The following is a 21,793-nucleotide window of genomic DNA, read 5'->3' as shown; positions in this document are numbered from 1 at the left end:
CGACAGCTGCACGATGGATTTGGGCCTTGGAAGGCCGCTGGCCTCGGCCCTGCAAGTAGGGAGAGTGGGGGGGTGGACATACTCTACACTCTTTTGGTATATAGGTACATTCTTATATATTCCTACACTTACAAGCCCGCTGCCACAAGGTGCGTATGGAGGGTACCCCTTTCCAATTCTGCCCCAAGTACCCTTGGGTAGACGGGCACGCCACGTGCAATCTCTGCTTGCCGAGGGACCACCCTGAGGCGAACAGCAGAGCGCGTAGTAGGTTTAAACCCAAAACACTTAAGGACCGTTCGATCAAGCGTTGGGCCCACCACTCCAGGCGTCAAGAGGCCATGGCAGCGGAGGGCGCCTTCAGCGATAGCAGCGACACCGTGCTTTCGGACGGCGAGGGCATTATGCGTCGAAAGACAGCCGAGCGCAAGTCCCCGACCTCGGAAGGTCGTCCAGCAGGGCGGCTATGGGGAAGAACCCCGGCGACACAAGCGCTTCCCACAACACTTCCACAAAACACATGAAGTCCAACCGGGACTCGACGGGCACGTCGAGTTCTCAGAAAGAGGCACATAGAGAACGGTCCGAATCGGCGTACTCTGGGCGTTCTCGATCAAGATCGCCGCATGACTCCAAGCAATCATCCACTGTTGCCAAGAGTGCCTCGCTCCCCAAGGTAACGGAAGTTCGATCGTCTGAGGACGAAGCCGACTTCCATCCCCAGACCGCACTCCAGGAGTCGGCGCCCGCAGACGCGTTACGGCGGCTCCCGAGCCCCTACCTCCACGCTCGAAGGATAGGGACACTACCCCCGAACCTCGACGCCAGGCGTCGAAAGGCTCCGAAGGGGCGAAAAAACAGGGAAAACACTCTTCCACTCACGGGTAGAGGGAAAACAACAAAGGAAGCAGCCTCTGCCTACTTCCACACCTGTAAAACACTCCACTCCTCATAAACAGACAGACAAGTCCAAGTCTTCTGCTATCACAAAGACCCCTGCTCAGACCTCCAAGTCTAATCAGGATAAGTCAGAGGAACTTCCAGAAAGAGTCATTGCCAGTTCTACAGAATGGTCTAGTGATGACATAGACAGGGTCATGTCAAGGATGTCATTGGCAGATTTTTACGCAAAAAACCCTGAACACTTTATCTCTTATACTGCCGACGGGTCAGCACCCTCAGGCTCTAAGGATCCTATACCTCCAAGTAAAAAGTCCCGGTTTGAAACACCAACACGATCTTCGACATCCTTTTGTGACGATCCAGATTTGGGCATGTTGGTAAGAACAAACTGGTACGGGCTACTATGGGGATGATGAGGACCAAGAAGAGGATGAGGACGACACAGAAACCTACAGAGTAGATTCCCCGGTAGAGAAGGAACCCCCGGTTACCGACTCCCCTGTTGACAACCAACCTCTCCTGAATGAAGTTCTGTCTCGGGCAGCTGAACACTTCCACATTGACACCCAGGGTGTTCAAGAGGAGAGGGACTTCGCCGAGGAGTTAGTGGGAGGAAGGAGGCCTGTTGTTCAGGCCATCCCTATCCTGAAGTCTATTCAAAGAAGAATAGACCCTTCACTCGTAAATCCTGACCTCACCAGGCTAGTGAACCCCAGGGTTGAGAAACTTTTCAGGGCAGCCCAATCAGACCCACTGTATATAAGGGGGCCTCTGAAGCCAGACTCCCTGGTTGTTACAAACACCCGTAAGAGGGCTGGAACACCTTTGTCATCGTCCGAAGCTCCTCCCGACAAGGAGAGCAAGAAACTGTATGGTTGGGCAGTAAAGTAGCCTCCACTCCCGCCTACCAAACTCCACCACCCTGTTGGCCAGCTACAACTGCCATCAGTGAGAAGAAGTCGCGGCACTCGTAGACTCCGCCCAGAACCCTTAAAGAGCCAGCTGGCACGAGTTTCGGTGGAGGGAAGAGCCGTGTCCGGTTGCATTTTTAAAAACAACCTTCGATGCCGCGGATAACGCCGGCAGGTTGATAGCAGAAGGAACTTTTATCAAGAGACACGCTTGGTTACGGCAGTCTGGATTCAAAGCTGAAACCCAAGCATCATTGTTAGATAAACCGGTGGAGCCGGATCTGTTGTTTAAGGCGGTCGAGGATGCGCTGAAAAATGCCAAGGACGAGTATGAGACACTCAAACCCCTAAGCCAACTAACCAATAAGCCCCCTAATCAGAGAGGGAATGGCAATTTTCGTCGCCCACGCGGCCAAAATTCCCAGAGAGGATCTAACTATTCCCAGGGGCAGGGTACACTGTGGAACAATAACCCACAGTCTACCCAGGGTTTTGGCAGGGGTAATAAAAGAGGACGTGGTAAGGGTAGAGGCAGTCCCAGTAGAGGAGGCGGCACACCTCCACCAAAACGGTGACGCTCCATTCAGGGTCCCTTCTCACGCAACCTCAGTAGGGGGATGCATTTCCAACTTCACCCAAGTTTGGGAAGGGATCACATCAGACAGATGGGTGCTGTCCACAGTATCCGCAGGGTACTGCATAGAACTGTTAGAGCGTCCCCGGAACCATCCTCCACGACAAAGAATACATTCTTTGGAACACCAGAAGATCCTCGAGGAGATTGTCAATCTGCTAGCAAAGGACGCGATAGAACTCGTCCCAGGACACCAGGTAAACAAGGGTATTTATTCAACTTACTTCCTTGTGCCAAAAAAAGATTTGACAATGCGCCCAGTATTGGACTTACGGCCTGCAAACAAGTATGTCAAGCCCCAAAAATTTCGCATGACTACTCTCCAAGAGGTAATCCCCCTCCTAAAAAAGGGGATTACATGGCAACATTGGACATGAAAGATGCATATTTTCATATTTCCATGCTCCCAGCGCACAGAAAGTACTTGCGCTTCAAGGTGGACAGTCGGTTCAAGGTACTGCCCTTCGGGATAGCTTCGGCTCCAAGGGTATTCACCAAGGTACTGGCGGTGGCGGCAGCACACCTACGCAGGGAGGCAATCCCGGTGTACCCTTACCTGGACGACTGGCTCATCATGGGGGAGACCCCAGTAATTTGCAGAACAAACATTCAAAGGACAATCGACCTCCTCTTCGAATTGGGTTTCTCAATAAACGAGAAAAAGTCAAGTCTGGTGCCAAGCACCTCCAAACAGTTCCTAGGAGCTATCCTAGACACTCGAGGGGTTGACCTTTCCTTCCGAGGAAAGAATTCGGAATATACTGCTGCAAATTCCGCAATATCAGTCCGGTCGCCAGATAACGGTAAGCAAAGCAATGCGGTTGCTGGGCATGATGGCGTCATGTATTTACCTGGTCCCCCACGTGCGCCTGCGCATGCGTCCCATGCAGGAATGGTTGGCAACAGTGGTCTCAGGCAAGTGGTCAGTGGGACGATCTAGTGGTCGTTTCGCCAACACTTGTACAAAGCCTAAACTGGTGGACAAGAGAAAATCTGTCCAAGGGGAAACCCTTTTACGATCCCGAGATACAGGCAGTAGTCGCAACTGATGCATGCCTTACAGGGTGGGGAGCTCACCATCTCCACCACACAGCTCGGGGTCTCTGGTCTCACGCAGTGGCCAAGAATCACATCAACCTGCTAGAGCTTCTGCCAGTATTCAGAGCGCTTCAAGCCCTACCTGCTAAATCTGTCAGTGCAAATCCGGATGGACAGTACTACAGCCATGTTTTACCTGAACAAGCAAGGAGGGACTCGTTCGTCAAATCTGTCCAAGCTTGCCCAGAAAATTTGGAAATGGGCATTTAGACAGAACATCTTCCTGTCATCGCAACATGTTCCAGGTGATCTCAATTCTCTAGCGGATGCTCTAAGCAGAGACCCCCTCCCAGAAGAACATGAATGGTGTCTACACAGAGAAGTCGTAGAAGAGATCTTCTCTCAGTGGGGTTTCCCCACTGTAGACCTATTCGCCACAAGCAAAAACAGACAATGCCCAGGATTTGCATCCAGGTTACCCCAACCAGACTCCCAGGGGAACGCCCTGTGGATGAACTGGTCAGGAATGTTTGTGTACGCTTTTCCACCAACTCCTCATCAGGAAGGTGGTCAACAAGATGAACATAGAGTCGATGACGCTCGTCCTGGTTGCTCCCATGTGGACGAGACAACCGTGGTTCCCACACTTACGCAGATTAGCCGTGTGGAAACCGATCGTACTTCCGGCCTGGTACAAACTACTGACCCAGCACCAAGGTCAAACAGTGCATCCTCAACCCAACTCAATGAACCTGGCAGCATGGCTCCTGAGGTCATAGAGTTTGGACATCTCAATTTACCACAGAGGTGTATGGACATCCTAAAAGAATCTAGGAAGCCAAACACGAGGCACTGCTACTTTGACAAATGGAAGAGATTTGTTATCCGGTGCCAGAATAAACAAATTAACCCAGTTGATTGCACTCCTTCCACTATTGTTACATACATGCTCCACCTGCTGGATGCAGGACTGGTTTTTAACTCACTGAAGGTACACCTGGCAGCTCTGTCGGCATACACCACTTCCCATAACAAGGTGTTGTGGTGGAAAGTACCAGTAGTTAAAGCCTTCATGGAAGGAGTAAAGAGACTTCACGCTCCTATTTCAAACCCACCACCAGGATGGGACCTTAACGTGGTGCGATCTAAGCTCATGGGGCCCCCCATTCGAGCCCATGCACAAAAGCAGTCTCAAACACCTGACTTACAAAACGTCCTTCTTAGTAGCAATTACATCTATAAGAAGAGTCAGTGAAATTCAGGCTCTATCCGTGCAAGATCCCTTCTTTACTGTCCATAAAGATAAACTGGTTTTACGCACACACCCTAGGTTCTCACCTAAGTTTATTTCAAAATTCCACGTGAACCAGTCCATCGAGCTTCCGGCTTTCTTCCAAGACCCACAAAGCTCGGCTGAGGTGAAACTACACACACTAGATGTGCGTAGGGCAGGCCTCTACTATGTAAACAAGACCAGACCGCTAAGGAAAACAGATCAGCTGTTTGTCTCTGTAGCTACAGGCAGAGAGGGGGATTGCGTCTCTAAAGGTGCCATCTCTAAGCGGATTATTAACTGTATCCAGCTGTGTTACTCACTTTCTGAAAAAACTCTGCCTTTCACGCCTAGGGCCCACTCTACAAGAGGCATTGGGGCCACTCTGTACCCCTTGACACCATTTGCAAAGCAGCTACCTGGAGCTCTATTCACACTTTTACTCAGCACTACTGCGTTGACGCTCATTCCAAGACAGAAACACAAGTGGGGCAAGCGGTTCTAAGACATTTATTTGCTCATGACCCTTCTCACATCCCACCTCCTTCAGGTACTGCTCGCTAATCTATGCACAGCATGTGATCTAAGCAGATTCCACAAGCCTCAGAAGGGATACATTACTCGCCGTAATCGTATTTCTGATGTGTAACGCTCACCTGATTCCCACAGAGACGCTGACCCGAACTGGACTGCTACCGTTTCTTCTATCGTGAGGCGCAGGGCCTGGAAGATGCTCTGGACGGGGCCTCTGAATTTGGATTGCCTGGCTTGTAGAGTAAGTTTTCTGCAGGTGGAAGAAAAGGGATTGATTACCAGCTGGGGTGGATATGTGTTCCCACCAATCTCCCGTTTCTCACTCTTCTTGACCCCCAACTTGGTTTCTGCGAGCTCTCACCTTAGGTATTGTAAAGATGAGCTCTCCATCCTGCTTCAGGTGCAGGGGTGCGTAGAATCCAGTTGCGTCACTGGATGGGAAATAGTTGCGGACACTGTGTCCTTCGTTTCTCCTACGGTAGCCGTAAGTATGAGTGTCTTTTCTCCACAGGAGCCGGGGCCCAGAAACCTAAAGCTGGTAAGTCTCTTGGTGAGTATTTGTTCTCTGTGCTTAGTTAGTGCTCACCATGTATTCCTCTTATGCAGGTGCTGGGATGTAGCTGGCGTCGTAGCCGCGGTGGAAGAAGGTAAGTGAAAGAAAAGCGACTGCTTACTTCTAATGATTGTCTTTTTCTGCTTACAGGTGCCGAGATGCTGCCGGCAACACAGCCGCTGTCGCGCGTGATGAGGCACGTAAGTAAGTGGAAGAAATGTGGCCGCTTTAGAGCGGGCACCTCTAATGACTGTCTTTTTCTGTTTTTCAGGTGCCGAGATGCTGTCGGCGTCGTGGCCGCGGTGGAGTTCGGCGAGGCCACGGATGGGCAAGGCGGCGCGGCTGCGAGCGTTGGAGAGCGCTGCTAATCTTGTACCTTTCCTTTGCAGGATCGTCGGAGGTAGGATTGCTGAGGCCGGATTCCGGTAAGTAATTTCTAATGCTCGCCTTCTCTTTTCTTGTCTGTTTGCAGGTGTTCCGGGTGCTGGCGGGCGTGTCAGGAGCCAGGATGCAGGAGCCGACTCGGTGAGCGTCCTGCTGCTGATGCAGAATAACGCGAAGCACGTGTATTCCATCGGGCGTGGTTTAAATAGCAGAGAAGTGCTTCAGGTGTGTGTTCTTCCACCGGCCCCACCCAGGTAAGAAAAGAGTTCCTGAATAGAGGAAATAGTTCCTCCCAGCCCTGATGACTGGGGACTTCAGCCAGACTGGATTGTTCTGGGTAAGTATGCAGCATGGTCTGCCTCAGGTAAGTCCACCCAAGCATTATTACAGAGTGTATCAATATGAGCCCGGCACCTATGGCGCCGGGACTGAAGTCCTTTATGAGCCTGGCGCCAAAGGCGCCAGGACACGGGCCAAAGGGCCCCTGTAGGGGTCTGCTGGGTCCGGAGATGTGGAAGAAGGGTCTGCTTCCGTGGGCGCTGGGCCAGTCCTGGCTCCTCGGGAGTAGTGCTCATGACATGATGCTTGTATCTGCTTAGATTCACATGCGACCCACCCTTCCTCCTCTCTGAGAGAAGGCGCATGGATGCTTGTAGTCTTACCTTTCTATCTATCTGCTTGGATTATCTGTACTCCCGCTACTCCTCATGCTACCTCATGTCAGAAAAAATGCAATCTGAGGGTCCTAGATGCCTGAGGGATCATGGGTACAGTGGACGTCACACTAGGGATAGTATTACTGGCACGCCCTGTGTCGACGCCCTTTTCGAGTTTTGAAAAACAAACTGTAATACTCTGCAGCTTCCACTAGATGTCGGCCTATGCACAGCATGTGAATCTAAGCAGATACAAGCATCAGAAATACGATTACGGTGAGTAATGTATTATATATATATTTATTTATTTATTTAAATCTGGGGCCAGAGAATAAGCAAACCACTTGTTTTGTGTGCGTACATCAGGCTTTGGTAAACTAGGCAAAGCAGGTGTCAAAATTTGCAGCCATTGCCGATTGATAATTAACTTTTGGCGAGTAAGAAATAAGTGTGCTCTGTGAATGTGGAGAATTGAGTGGGCGAGTTACTTTGTATGCCTAGGTAAAAGCTTGTAACTTGACATTTGCAACTTTGTTACTGAGTCTGTGACACAGCAGAGCTGTTATAAAAATGTTGCTATCTTAATCATTTTAAATACATTATATGTCATTGACTTTTGGAATATTGGTCCACCTGCTATGTACCCCCTTTGCACTGATATACGACCCGTCACCTCTGGTAGATTTTTAGTTTGGGCTATTAATGCCACCTATACGCTGTGATGAAATCAGCAATGTCATCACTCCCTTTCAGGCGAAACTCTCTTCCCATATGGCATGGCAAGGGCAGCCACTACCTGATCCTGACTGTCCAAGGGAGGATCATGTGGGGGGGGGAGACACACTGGTAAGGTCATGGCATCCCCCTTTACACTCCGAACATGACCCCCCCACCAACACTTAGACCTTTATGACTTATTGTGGTGTAGACCCAGTTCCACCACCTTACACCAATAGTAGAACTCTTTCTAACATCTTCTGTAAAGACAGTGAGAAGAGGAAGAACATGGGAGCAATACAGATAATAGAACTGGAGATACGCTCTAGTTTTTTGTGGAATCCAGGAGGTGGCGCAATGTTTAAAAACAGGAAGCGTCTAGATGGAAGGAGATTCACTTCCCCAGGGGCGGGTTGGGAAGCGATAGAAGCCAAACTGTCAGCAGCGCAGTCGAGCACAGAGACGCCAGACGAGAGCAGAGAAATCTCCCTAGCTCAGGCTGGGAACCCGGACAGTGGAGAGCTAAGGCATAAAGAGATGATCAGGCAGAGGCTAGCCAAGAGACGCATCCCTGAGGGCACAGGATATGCTGAAATGGGACGTGAGGCAGTGGAGAAGATTCGCACCGGCAAGGGAAGCCGGATCGTCAGGCAAACACCCTTCTGCTGCAAGGCAGGGCTGCTTGCACTGCGAAGAGAAGCAGAGCATAGAGAAGGACCCAAGAGAGAGAGAGAGAGAGAGAGAGAGAGAGAGGGGGGAAGCCGCTGCAACGCCGGCGATTCCATAATGGAGCGTCGGGACACCTGGTTGTGCTCTGGGAATATATTACTTGCCAAAAGTGGGGAACAAAATCCCACGGTTTGCATACTAAGTGTTCTGAATAATCCCAGTGCTTGGGGAAAGTTAACGGACACGTACACAGAAGTAAATGACAGTGAAAGACAATCAGAAAGAGCTACTTGGGGAAGAGGCATGTCTCCTTGTGTCCTTAATGGTAATGAAGATTGTGAAAGACTTGGCAGGAGAGTAAACCAGGCAGTGTGATTGAGAGTCTGGAACCTGCACCCAAATGCACAGAACATTGTAACGTCCTGGCAGGAGAGTATCCCAGGCACAGTGAAGGGGAAGATTAAATGGAAGTCTTATGCCCCTTGGAACTGAATGTTGTAAAGACATGGCCAAAATGAAATCATACTTACAAGGCACAACTGAATTAATAAACATTCTTGCCAATGTCCATATAGAACAGGACCTCTTAGTAAACCTATATTTGGAGGCACGTTATACCAGCATACCACAGAATGCCAGCATTGAGGTTATGAGGTTGTATCTAAACACAAGACCTGACCCGGAGGGGAGAGTGCTAACAGAGTTCATCCTAGAGTGCTTCCGTCTGGCATTAACTGAGAACTTTTTCTTGTTTTAGAAAAAGATGTACCAACAAATGCACGGAACAAGTATGGGTGACACATTTGCGCCAGGCATCGCAAACTTATACATGGGCAACTTCGAATCAAAACATCTGTATGGAGACCAAAATCCTTTTGTAAGACGCATTAAAAAATTGCATAGATATATCGATGTCCTGTTGACATTGACCAGTGCAATCGATGAGTTGGAGACCTTTTTGAAAATCGGGCTAAAAGCCCATGGCCCCTTCATAAAATTCACCATGATGTGCGATATGAAGCCTGTGGCCATTCTAGACCGGACCATATGCAAAAATACCAATGGCTCAATAGATACCAGTTTTTACCGTGAACCTACAGATTAAAACGTCCTCTTCCACTTCATCCAGCTAATCTGAAAACTAACCTTCCCTAGGGTCCGTTTTGCAGATTAGGAAAAACTGTTCCTCCTTAAACCGGCTCAAGGTAATTATTAATTTAATTTTTATTTTAATTGTTCTTTATCACGTGCTTAACACCTGAGTGTATCCGGGATTCGAACCTCTGTTGCTCTGCGTGGTCTTGCTTCCAAGAACAGCACTTTGCCCCTGTGATATCCTCTGTCCACAATCTCCATATCACGTCTAAAACAAATAGGATACCCTCAAAGTGATAAAGGATGCAAAAACAACATAGGGAAATGTACCTTACAAACCATGATGGACCGGCAGAAGAAAGGATTGCATGTGTCATCACATATAGTCCCATAAGTGATGCTCTGAAGACAGGCCAATTTTTACACTACTATCATCCAGATGCCCAATTTCCACCTGAACCAACCTTCGCTTTTAAATACACTAGAAACGTGAAACAGATGCTGGTCCACACATAGGACTATAAACCAACTAGAAATGTGACTCTAACAAGTCTTTGGGGAATGACCCCCGTAGCAGGTCACCAGAAGTGTGGACACGGTTTAGGATGCAGTTTGACCAAGAATATAAAAAATGTAGTCCTGAATTAAATGAATTGGGAATTGAAAGGATTCACAAATCGCAAAACCTCTGAGGCAGTGTATGGAATCAAGTACCCGTGTGGCCTAATGCACATTGGGAAAACAAAAAGAGAAGTCTGACAGAGCATATGTGAGCATGGATCGTGCATAAAAAAAAAAAACCTATGGGGGAACATTTCTGTCGGCAGAAACGGTCCGAGCCATTTTTTGGTTCATTGTACAGACCGTGAAAGCAAATGGACAAGGAGGAGCCAAGACCTAGCATTGAGGAAACTGGAGCAGAAATGGATACAGAGATTGGACAGCATCCGGCAAGCTTTGAGTGGGGTCTATTTTTCTAAGAATCCAGGAGGGAGTCCTGCAAATTAGCTGCCTACCTTGTCAAGCAAGAGTGATTAAGTGAAATCATAGGGTAGCCACTTTTAAACGGATGGCCCCAGGTATACTTGCACCCAAGGAGATATGAACACAAACATGATTGAGTCAGGGGACACACTCTCATACACAACCTGCGTAGCCAAGTATAGCAGCTGAATAATCACTGTGTGGTAATGGATTGCACCATTTGAATTTTAGAACTGCATGAGAGAAAAATAAAAGCCATCAAGATAATACATGTCTGTGAAGCAAGAGGAATCCTTTCAATTTTAATGAGTGATTAAGCAAATCGCTGGGAAGCCGCCTTGAAACTGATGGCCCCCAAGCAGGCGGACTCGAGGCACATGAGGAAGTGTGAATGTGACTGCGATGCAGTAAGCAGGCACGAGAACACTGACTTGAATCAGAACTGTGTCACCCGGAAGAAGGAGAACACTCCATCACGGGAATGCAGATACATATGTATATTTCTCCTGCGCAACGGTAACGATGAAAGAGACACACAGGTTTGCTTACCAAAGAGGGTGAACGGCACGGTATGCATAATTGAGCTCTGCAAAATGTTTTAAAATGTTTGAAGATGAACATGTTGCATGTGTTGAATAACGGAAGCAAGTGTGAAATGGAGACGGGCACTAAATAAAAAATGTCTAATATCGGTAATAAGATGTCATGACATTCCTGGGGGGGGGTGTATATATGCAGAGTGAACACACCATAAAAGTGGGCACGCGGCATAGCCATTGATAATCACAGTTTGCGCTGTCGTAAGAATGGCTCGGAAAACAGGGTGGCCATTAACTTTGGTTACATTTGGTTTGTAGGCGATCAAGGAACTCCCAGTCTTTTGAAGATGCCCCATCTGTGGGTTGATGGAAGAATTGAAGGTCAGTGAATACCCCCAAACAAAAAAAATGTGTGGCAAGACTTAAAAGGGTCAAATTCACTTGTTTCAGACCACATCGTGACATTCATGACGCGGACCTAAGGAATAGAATGTGCTCCCCTGAATGATGAAAGGTCAGTGAGCTTATGAATATTGGCATAACCAAAATGCCATGAGAAAATCTTTTACTTTGTATGTTTTTTTTATTGCATGAATAGTATCTAGACTGGTTAGCATAGAGATTGGATCTTTGTATATCGATAATCCCTTCCTGTCCCGACGAACGCCTAGAAGATAAATGACAAGAGATTGCAATAGATGTGTGGATCTTGATGGGAAAAGGCCGGAATGCTATATCTGTGTTACATGGAATAATGTTGCCAGGATATTGTAAAACAAGGTTCCTCATGGAAATTGTTTAGACATTGTGTGTTGTCCAGTGTCGAAGAGAGATTCCAAAACTCTGTGTAGCAATTGATCTGAACCCAGTGGACTCATGAATACCTTACTTAAATAGTTTAGAGAGAACAACCAAATTCTGTTGAAAACCACCACATTCCATATTTGATTTTGTGTGTGTGTGTGTGTGTGTGTGTGTGTGTGTGTGTGTGTGTGTGTGTGTGTGTGTGTTCGTTCGTGTTCATTGGGTATACTGTCACATTGTGTATAAAGCGGTGAACTAGTGTGACCGTCAAACCGGTAATATGTTAAGAGGCAGAAACCAACTAGAAATATACCTGCCTAGAGCAAACTGGCCTATACAATTGGCATGCACTGAATATAGTGACTGGCCGATGTACAGGGATTGACAATATGCTTGGATGGTCAGATTGAATATACTGGGGTTGGATGCACTGGAATTGATTTGAGTGTCAGTCCATTGCGTGTTGTAGCGTCCGCTTTGCGCAGCAGACGCTGGCCTTCAGCAGAGACGTGCTAGCTCCATTTCTCTTCTCAGATGTTTCAATATTAGCTTTATGATTATTTCTTTTTCTCCCCCTTTTAGTTCAAGGACAAACCCAACCGACAAAGCCATTGATCTGTTTTACATCCCCAAGCCACGACAGCAACTGTGGATTCCTTCCGGAAAGTGTTGCTTCTCTAAGGTTGCGTATTGAGACACCAGGTTACCCCTGTATGTTGGTCAATCCTGGTGAAGCAGAGTCTCTCGGTCATGGTTGGGAGATCACCCAGCATCACCTTTGTATTTGTGACCCCTTGGTACTGTAAGGAAGGCATGGTATCAAACAGTAAAACAGACACAAGTGATCACAGTTCAAGGGTGTTTATTTAACTTTAATTGGATTTGAAAAAAAGCCTATCTAATCCTAAATCTAAAGATGGGAGCAAGCTACGACCATCAAATAATAATCACGCAGTCTTAGTCGAGTCTGTCAAAATAAAAGGGCCTATACTAATAAACATATTGCCAATCCTTACTTTTAAATACAAATATTGTGGGAAACAGTGTTATACAAAAGAACTGTTCAAGAATTGCTATATCAGGGTAGTCAAGCCGTTGGCTTCCCTTTCCCACATTTTGAGCACAGGACAAGGCGGCACACTGGAGCTTAGCACAGTCTCTGGCTTCTCTAGCATGAGGATGCAGTTCAAAGCCAAAGTCTCTGCCATTCAAAGTATCTTATTTGAGAAGGCCTGATGCAATACGACAAACATCGAAGATCCTTTCTTCTTAGGATTTCACATGTACAAGTTTTCGGGTGATTTTTCTGTTCACCCCGGGTCCCTCTGCCAGGCTCACACCCACTTTAACACAAAGCTTTCGACTGTGCGCAGGATTTTGCTCAACCCGTCGCAGGACCACCTCTATTCACAATTGCTCACTCTCCTCTTGATATTATCTCTTTCTCACTTTCACTTTGCCAATTTTCAGTTGGATACCTTACAGAGACTTTAGACTGACCACCCTCGCGGTGTCGGACCACTTTGTCAAAGGTATCGTATCTTGCTTTTAAAGTTCAATCACTCATCGGAGGTTCAACTTTACTTGCATCTTTTGTCACACGCATTTTAACAATGTTCGTTCCAGCGCTCGCCCTAAAATGTTGCTGCTTACAACCTTGGCTTCAACACAAACCGGTCTTGCATCAGTCTCCCCCACTCACCGGCTGTGTTGATTTCACTGATGGTGCTTTGTTGTTGGTGCTAAGGAGAGTACCACTGCGGCTGGCGCTTCTCCCCGCCTTGATTATTGACGTGTGAGGGCCCTGGGTACCTCTGACACACAAATGCAGGATTCTTCAGCCTGGTTTCTTGGTGTTGCGCTTTCTATTCTCGAGGTTCCAGGAAAGCAACGGTTCCTTGTCGAAAAGGTCAGTGACTTCCCTCCTTGCGATCCCCTTCTGTTTTGCTGTCTTTCTTACCTCGTTAAACTGCCATCTCGGAACTGCTGTTTCCTCGTGTGCCTTGCCTTGCTTAGTCTGCTCGTGCTCTGCCGTTTATCTGTGTGGGAAAGCTTAATGGAAGTCCGGTGTTTGTGATGGTAAGTAATTGCCTGACCTCGCCTGGCCATTGTATTGGGACACGTCAGGTATATGGCTCAGGTGTTGGTCTGATTTGCCTTGTAGCGGGCTGTCCGTGTGAAAGTGGTCTGTGTTGTAAAAGGGGGAGGAGAGGTAGAGTTCCTAAATATCCTACTTGGTAGGATGGGGTAAAGGTGTTACAGAGAAGGGGATACTGCGTCTCTCCATCCGGTGTCCACTCCCCGAAGACCCTTCACCCAGGTGATCCTCCCGCACAGGACCACCCCCAGAAACTGGATCCAAAAGTGATGGCTGTGTCCTGGCCACATGGATGACAGATCCCCAGGGACTAAGTGGGTAAGATTACCTTCTGGTTTCTCACAGTACCAAGAGGTGGTTCTCTTTGTCTCATAACAAACTTGCCCTTTTGCAATAGCCAAGGATGGCGTTCACCCAGGGCCCTTACAGTAGAGTCCTCTGCAGCTTTGGGAGACCATGTCCTTTAAGTTAATCATTTTGTCATTGATGATCACACCGATCTGGACTATTGAACAGGCAGCGCCATAGAGCAGCAGCTTGGGCCTGTCGATTTTAGCTCTTAAAGGTGCAAATGAAACTAAATTGTGTGTGTTCGGGGGCAATGGGCATAACATTGCTTCCCTCATGGTTGTGTAGTACTCTTGGTAGCTCTTTCCACTCTAGAGAAGGGGTCGGCAACCTTTGGCTATGCAGATGTTTTGGACTACAACTACCAATAGACGTAGCATAGTCCATAGTGAGGGATTATGGGAGTCGTAGTCCTAAACATCTGCAACTCTGCAGATCGAAGACCTCTGCTCTAGAGGCTCCAGATTCTGTAATCCCCATTGCTGCCCTGCTGTCTCGTGCATTCTGTCGCTGTGTTTTATGCATCAGCAGAGGTCCATTACCTTCACGGCATCGCCTATTTGGTGGGTGATTCATTGATCTGCAGATGTGCTTTTTATTGGCTTGTTTTGGAGAGCATGCTTTAAAAGGCCACACCTGTCAATTACCTACTACTCCTGATGAGCCCATGTTCTAATTTGTCATCCATGACCTTTGTCAGGTAACTCCCGACAATCCACTGCAAAACATGCTCTGCTGAAACTGAAACTCCCTGGGATTATTTTCATGTGCTACTGACCTCATTGTGTTGTAGGTTTGGATCCAAATGATAACCATTCTATTATCGTGCACTTGTTTCTAGGAAAATCGCTCTGCGTGCATTTTTTGTGTTTTGGTGTTTAAAAATTAAATCGATGGAAACTAACTACCTACAATCATTATTGTACAATAAACTAAGTGGACCTACAGATTAGAGACTATGAAAATAGATCCTGAATGACGTATTTGCGTTTTGGCTCCCTGCAATTTGTCTATGGGGACTATGCTTTTGTTATTTTGCTCCATGCTGCAGCTCAGGCAGTTAGCTTTCCACCAAGGCGTTTGCTCCTGGTCGTTTGTATTAACAATGACCTGCACCCTATATCACGTTGCTCCCCATGAATACCTGCTCAGTTGACTGGAACCAGTGACATTCTACTCGTGCTTAGTAAGCAACCTAAACTGCACCTTCCTCCTGGAAGCCTGGCTGTGTATGTGGAAGCCTGGCTGTGTATGCAGATGGCACCTTCCTCGTGGAAGCCTGGCTGTGTATGCAGATGGCACCTTCCTCGTGTAAGCTTGGCTCTCTATGCAGATGGCACCTTTCTCATGTGGGCCTGCTCTCTATGCAGATGGCACCTTCCTCATGTAAGCCTGGCTCTGCGTTCAGATGGCACCTTGCTCATGGGTGCCTGGCTGTGTATGCAGATGGCACCTTGCTCATGGGTGCCTGGCTGTGTATGCAGATGGCACCTTCCTCGTAGAAGCCTGGCTGTGTATGCAGATGGCACCTTCCTCGTAGAAGCCTGGCTGTGTATGCAGATGGCACCTTCCTCATGGAAGCCTGGCTCTCTATGCAGATGGCACCTTCCTCGTGGAAGCCTGGCTCTATATGTAGATGGCACCTTCCTCATGGAACCACCAAATACAAAAAGAGGTCGGGGGATTTAGACTGTTAGACCAAAAAGCCCCCTAACTTTAGGAACACCTAAATTACATAAACTAAAGGTTTGGTCAACAGTGTATTGTCACAGGGTAAGGTGTCCAACCTCACTTACGGGAAAACTGAGAAGAGGGAGGGATTAATTTATTTCCCATATCTCTATACAGTTGCTAACCACTGCAGGGATTGCACAGTGAGGGGTAGGTGCACAGAAATGTACAATTATCAAAATATTCACATATCAATTTTATTAAGCATTCAACAATACTTAAAATTCATCATGAAAATGCCGAAATGGCACAGTTAATTATTTCATACAAATCCTTGGCACAGTCCATAAAAAATGTGCACAAAAAGAAGAAAAACAACCAAAACACAGTAGTGACAACTTAAGCACACCGTGGAAGCCTGGCTCTGTATGCAGATGGCACCTTCCTCATGGATGCCTGGCTCTGCATGCAGATGGCACCTCCCTCATGGATGCCTGGCTCTGCATGCAGATGGCAAGCTTCCTTAAGGGAACCTTGACTCTGTATGCAGATGGCACCTTCCTCATGGAAGCCTGGATCTGTATGCAGATGGCACCTTCCTCATGGAAGCCTGGATCTGTATGCAGATGGCACCTTCCTCATGGAAGCCTGGATCTGTATGCAGATGGCACCTTCCTCAAGGAAGCCTGGATCTGTATGTAGATGGCAACTTTCTCGTAGAAGCCTGGCTCTGTATGCAGATGGCAGCTTTCTCGTAGAAGCCTGGCTCTGTATGCAGATGGCAGCTTCCTCGTGGATGACTGGCCCTGTGGCACCTTCCTCATGGATGCCTGGCTCTGCATGCTGATGGCAAGCTTCATTAAGGGAACCTTGACTCTGTATGTAGATGGCACCTTCCTCGTGGAAGCCTGGCTCTGTGTGCAGATGGCAGCTTCCTCGTGGAAGCCTGGCTCATGGCAGCTTCCTCGTGGAAGCCTGGCTCATGGCAGCTTCCTCGTGGAAGCCTGGCTCTGTGTGCAGATGGCAGCTTCCTCGTGGATGACTGGCCCTGTGTGCAGATGGCAGCTTCCTCGTGGATGACTGGCCCTGTGTGCAGATGGCAGCTTCCTCGTGGATGACTGGCCCTGTGTGCAGATGGCACCTTCCTCGTGGATGACTGGCCCTGTGTGCAGATGGCAGCTTCCTCGTGGATGACTGGCCCTGTATGCAGATGGCACCTTCCTCATGGAAGTCTGGCTCTGTGTGCAGATGGCAGCTTCCTCGTGGATGTCTGGCCCTGTATGCAGATGGCACCTTCCTCGTGGATGACTGGCCCTGTATGCAGATGGCACCTTCCTCATGGAAGTCTGGCTCTGCATGCAGATGGGATGCCAGTAAGCGTTGGCGCGGATTGTGCTATTCCTTCATAATTGCGCCTGCACGTTTTGCATACCTGCTCCTTTGGCTACGCCATAGGCCTTTCTAGTGTTTCATGCCCAGTGTTTGCTGCTGATTGGGATGCTGTGCTCCCCGTTGGCCTCTGCTTCTTTGGCAGCACCTGGTGCAATTTGTTCATGTATGTTGAAATCTACAACTCCTGCTGACCCTAATAATCCTCCCACTATTCACTGCATCACGCTCCGACTGACTGCCTGGCAACCGGCACCAGAGGCGGAGACTGAATATATACTCGCCGCTATACATATACTTTTACCAAAATTCTATTGCTAATAAATGTACTTGTACACCCAAACAACATTGTACTGGAATCTAAAGCTACGAATAAAGGGTGCATAGGAAATAAAAAGGGCATCATTTAATAAAATGCCTTTTCCTGCTAGCCTTCACGATTTCTTTTCTTTTTTTTTCAGCAAGAATAATTCCAATTCTTGGGTGATTCAGTAAGAATAAATAATATCTTTGATTCCATTTCGCTCATGCGCTGTTTCCAGGCAGATTGCCCCCAATGACATTAAAACACTGTTCATGGCAACGCCTTTCCAACATTTGCACAAACTATTACTCAGTTTGCACTTGCCACTAGCCTTTGTCAAGTCATAACTTGAGCTACTCTCCTGGCTACACACTGGGGACTTGGATCCATTAATGTCCAAGTCCCTAATGAGCATCCCAAGGAAATTCTTCCATCAATTTTATTTTTTTCAATGCATTTGTATTTTTTTTATTTTTTGTGTGTTTTCTGCTAGGCCACTGGAATTTAATTGCAGATTTATTTGTCGTGGAGCATATAATCAGTGACCATCATCCGTTAGCGCTAACATGTAAGTGGCAGTGCAAAGTGAAAGGTATTAACAATCCCCACCTGAATATGACGACGGTCGACCCACGCAACATTGAGTGAGGTGTTTGGGGTCCGACATCCTCACGCTATAAAAGATGTTTTTTATGGATAAACTTCAAGTAATCATGGCACCCTTAGCAGCACTGGATAATGTTGGAAATGTAATGTCCTACTTTAATCCTCTGACCACAAGAATGTCGAGCAAATTGTTCACCTATTGTTTAAAATCGGTCTTGCTCGCCGCGCTGGTTAGTTTAACAAGGGCTGCAGTGGCACGCAAAAAGAAGCTAATCTCGTTACTAAAAAAATCCTTTTCCACCTAAAGCAATAATCCTTGGAGCTAAAGCCAATTACAAGAGAATCGTTGCACAAAGCAAGCTAGACTTGGATTGCAGCTCTTGGGAGGAACTGATCACGGCAGCAGGAGAAAATAACTCCAGAAATGTTGGATCTTGGTAACACTTGTTCCTGCCCATAAAAGAACAGGCAGGCATGGAACCGTTGGTCTAAGACCAGGATTGGATCAACCATTTTTCTGTTCCTATATACCACGAATAATATCCCGGAGCAGCAGGGTTTACCTCACACGACTTTTTTGTATTCCTCGGATCCCAAGTCATTCCCTGTGTTAACCCCTAGTAATTTTTTTTTTTCTTTTCGATTAAAGGTGTATCGGAGTCTATAAGCAAACAAAAGTTAAATCGTAGTCCTGGGCCTGATGGAATTCTGAGGTTGAACTGTGGGCACCCATACCAACTGTTGGCTTAAATGCTGTTGTCGGGTCTGAAGTGGTCCCAAAACCATGGGGAGTGGCTATAATTAAGCATATGTACAAAATAGGTGATGGGGGGGGGGGAAAAATCCGAAATCATTCAGGCCTATCTGTTTATTGGAATCTCAATGTTGCTCGACCTTTATTAGCAAAACTCCAAGAGTGGGCTATGGAGGATCATATCCTTTCAGAAGATCAACTCGCATTTCGCCCGGTAATGGGCACTAGCGAGCAGGCTCTGAATTTGTACCTTCTAATTACGAATTTTCTTTACATGAAAAGAGAGACGATTTATCTGGCCTTTATGGACCTGAGCACAGCATTCAACGAGGTTAATCAGCAGAAGCTGTTGGGCACGCTCGGGTCCCTCCTTTAAATTGCCCCCCTGGAAATCCTCAAAATACTGGATGTTATATCAGGACACAGTAGCATGTGTGATGAGTTGCAAAGGGGGACACTGCACAGAGGACTTTGAAGTGTATGCATGGGTCCATCAGGATTGTATATTGGCTTGTGTGCTGTTTATCCTATATATCAACCTTTAAGGATGCTCTGATGGAAACTGGGCCGGATATTCTACCGAAATTGGGTGGCACCGTGTTCCCTCTGTTAGCTTAGCAGATGACGCAGTGCTACTGGTCCGTACTCCCTGGCTCTACAAAAGATAAGTTAGTAATTCAACTAACTCTACAAGTAATTCAATCAACTCTACATTAAATGAGCATCTGGAGTAATCGGAGAGCTTCTCTCGCCCAACTGATTATTAGGTGTTTTAATCTAAACTCAATGTACTTGAAATCCCTTGGCTGAACCATGTATGCTCACAACTAACCGCCATTAATGTACAGCTCTATTTTAATGAACCTCTTATCATGGAACAAAATAGACACTTATTTAAAGAGCAGGATAAGGGCTCAAGTGCAAGAGGGCAGGGAATCACGAGAATTATCAATCTTTTAATCGGAAGCATGTAATCATCTCGACAGGGTGCATACAAAAAAAACTCACTTGGCCAACTAATCTGAATCAAAGGATGCTAATAACGAGCGATAGATTTGATTGCCTCCCCTTTTTTACCTTGATTAGCTGAAACCTAGTTTTTAAGAATTGTTGTTATTATATGTTGTACTCTCCCGATTTTGTATTGCTACATGTACTTCTGTTCATTAATACCACATAGGAATATGTATTTTGCTATGCTGCGAAATGTTCTATGGAACATGTTTTTCGAATGAACATGATTGCTTGTAATAACTGACACTCGGCGAGTAAGAATTGGAGTGATGTGTGCATGTGGAGATATGAGGGGCGAGTGACTTGAACCAAATATTTGGCCTGCAATAAGAATAGAGAAGATCAAGAATTGCCACTGACAAAAATTACGAAGTATAAATCAAACTCCAAGCTAGACCCTAACCTCCGAGATTTGACTGGCTAGAACGGTCCAATGCAGTGTATGTTAGACTTGGGACTAAATTAGCTGATCTGTCTCCGCATCTCTGACATCAAGACGCTCTATTTAAATATCATTAATTCAGCCTATTGGGTATATAATAGTAATGAAACCGTTTTGGTGGTGCTTCAGCAGTTAGTTGAACAACAAAGCTTACAACCGACTATCCTCCTACCGTACTTCATGTCTATCTGTGGGAAAAAGAACAAGGCTCTAATGTGTAATCTTAATATGATCAGTGATTTAGCCCCCTTTCGCTTCTGCCTCATCAATCCCTCCCTCACTCCTCCATTTCCTGTTACAAAGTATCCACTCTTTCTAATTCTCCTCAAGACCAGGCCTGCAAACCGGACTATTCCTACAAGCAAATAGGCCTGTCTCCCCCACCCCCTACAATTCTGTAGCTTATGGTTTTCAACGTATCCGTCGGTGTTTTGGAAGCTAACCAATTCTATGACCCACCCCCTTATTCCGGTTTCTTCCGCCACGGCTGCACCGAGATGAACTTTACTAGTCTCTTATTTTCCCACCACTGCCAATCGTTGCATCCTCATCCTCTGCATATTCTTTGCCTTTCTGATGCACTGAATCACTGCTCTCTCCCTCAAACTATCTCCAACAAAGGAATTCATGGCACTGAACTTGCCTGGCTCTCAGCTCTTGGATCGCTCATTTGCTATCTCACTGTCTTATGCTAAACTCCTCTAATTCTGACATCAACCCCCATGCCAAGAATACTGCACGCCTACCTCCCCCACAATGTCCAGGGGTGAACATGTAAAGTTGCAAGCTACTTGCAGGCCTACAAAGTCCTTCACCCCCTGCTTGTCCCCATGCAATCAGCACACCAATTCTTACTCACCGAGAGTCAATTTATCGCTCCTCAATGGTTGGTCGCGAGTGCACGTTCTGAGGCCTGATCTATCCTTACCCCCTCTCCACTTGCACCAATATATATATTTAGAAAATCTCAATGTGTGTACTCCTCTCTGGTCCTGCTGTTTCTTCTATTTGTTCATTTCATGTCCCCTCTCACCTCTGACAGTATCCGGTTTATTGTGCATTTCCTGTTTCAAGGCACCCTCTTATGCGAGTGCAACGACTATTCCTAGATACACTTTATGGTTGTCGAATGTGTACATTGCGTGTTGGAGAAGATAACTTGTGAATCCAATGTTTTTAAATCAAGCTGACAAATGTTCAGGGTTACATTTGCTGTAATGAAACTTAATGGTCTTTGCCCCTCTGTTTCCTTAGCAGGTAAAAGAAGCTAACAGACGGAGGAGGTGTGTTAATCTAGTCTTGTAGCAACACCATGTCTCGACGGAAGTCTGAAAGCCGAGTGCCCCCTGGTTATTTGTCCGCTGCCATACGTACACCAATCAAGACTGCAAATTTTCTGGACCTGTACACGCTTTCTGACAAAGAATTAGGAAGGTACGAAATCCTGGGGCCGGCTGTGATTATTTCAGCAAT

General features: G+C 46.9%; 1 protein-coding gene across 6 annotated transcripts in view; it reads left to right on the top strand.

Moving 5' to 3' along the window:
• Positions 1-21,793, top strand: part of STK17B (serine/threonine kinase 17b) — a 221,490-nt gene that overhangs the window by 54,910 nt on the left and 144,787 nt on the right. The window contains exons 2-3 of one of the 6 annotated variants that reach the window (XM_069615707.1): positions 11,209-11,271; positions 21,578-21,754. In XM_069615707.1, coding sequence (XP_069471808.1) covers positions 21,633-21,754 — 122 coding nt within the window. In that variant the 5' untranslated portion in view covers positions 11,209-11,271; positions 21,578-21,632. The other 5 variants (XM_069615706.1, XM_069615709.1, XM_069615710.1 and 2 more) reach the window with 5 other exon arrangements.

This window comes from Ambystoma mexicanum, chromosome 9 (genome assembly GCF_040938575.1).
Source record: "Ambystoma mexicanum isolate Mex_15411 chromosome 9, UKY_AmexF1_1, whole genome shotgun sequence".
NCBI classification, from domain to species: domain Eukaryota; kingdom Metazoa; phylum Chordata; class Amphibia; order Caudata; family Ambystomatidae; genus Ambystoma; species Ambystoma mexicanum.
This window is presented reverse-complemented; position numbering and strand designations above follow the sequence as displayed.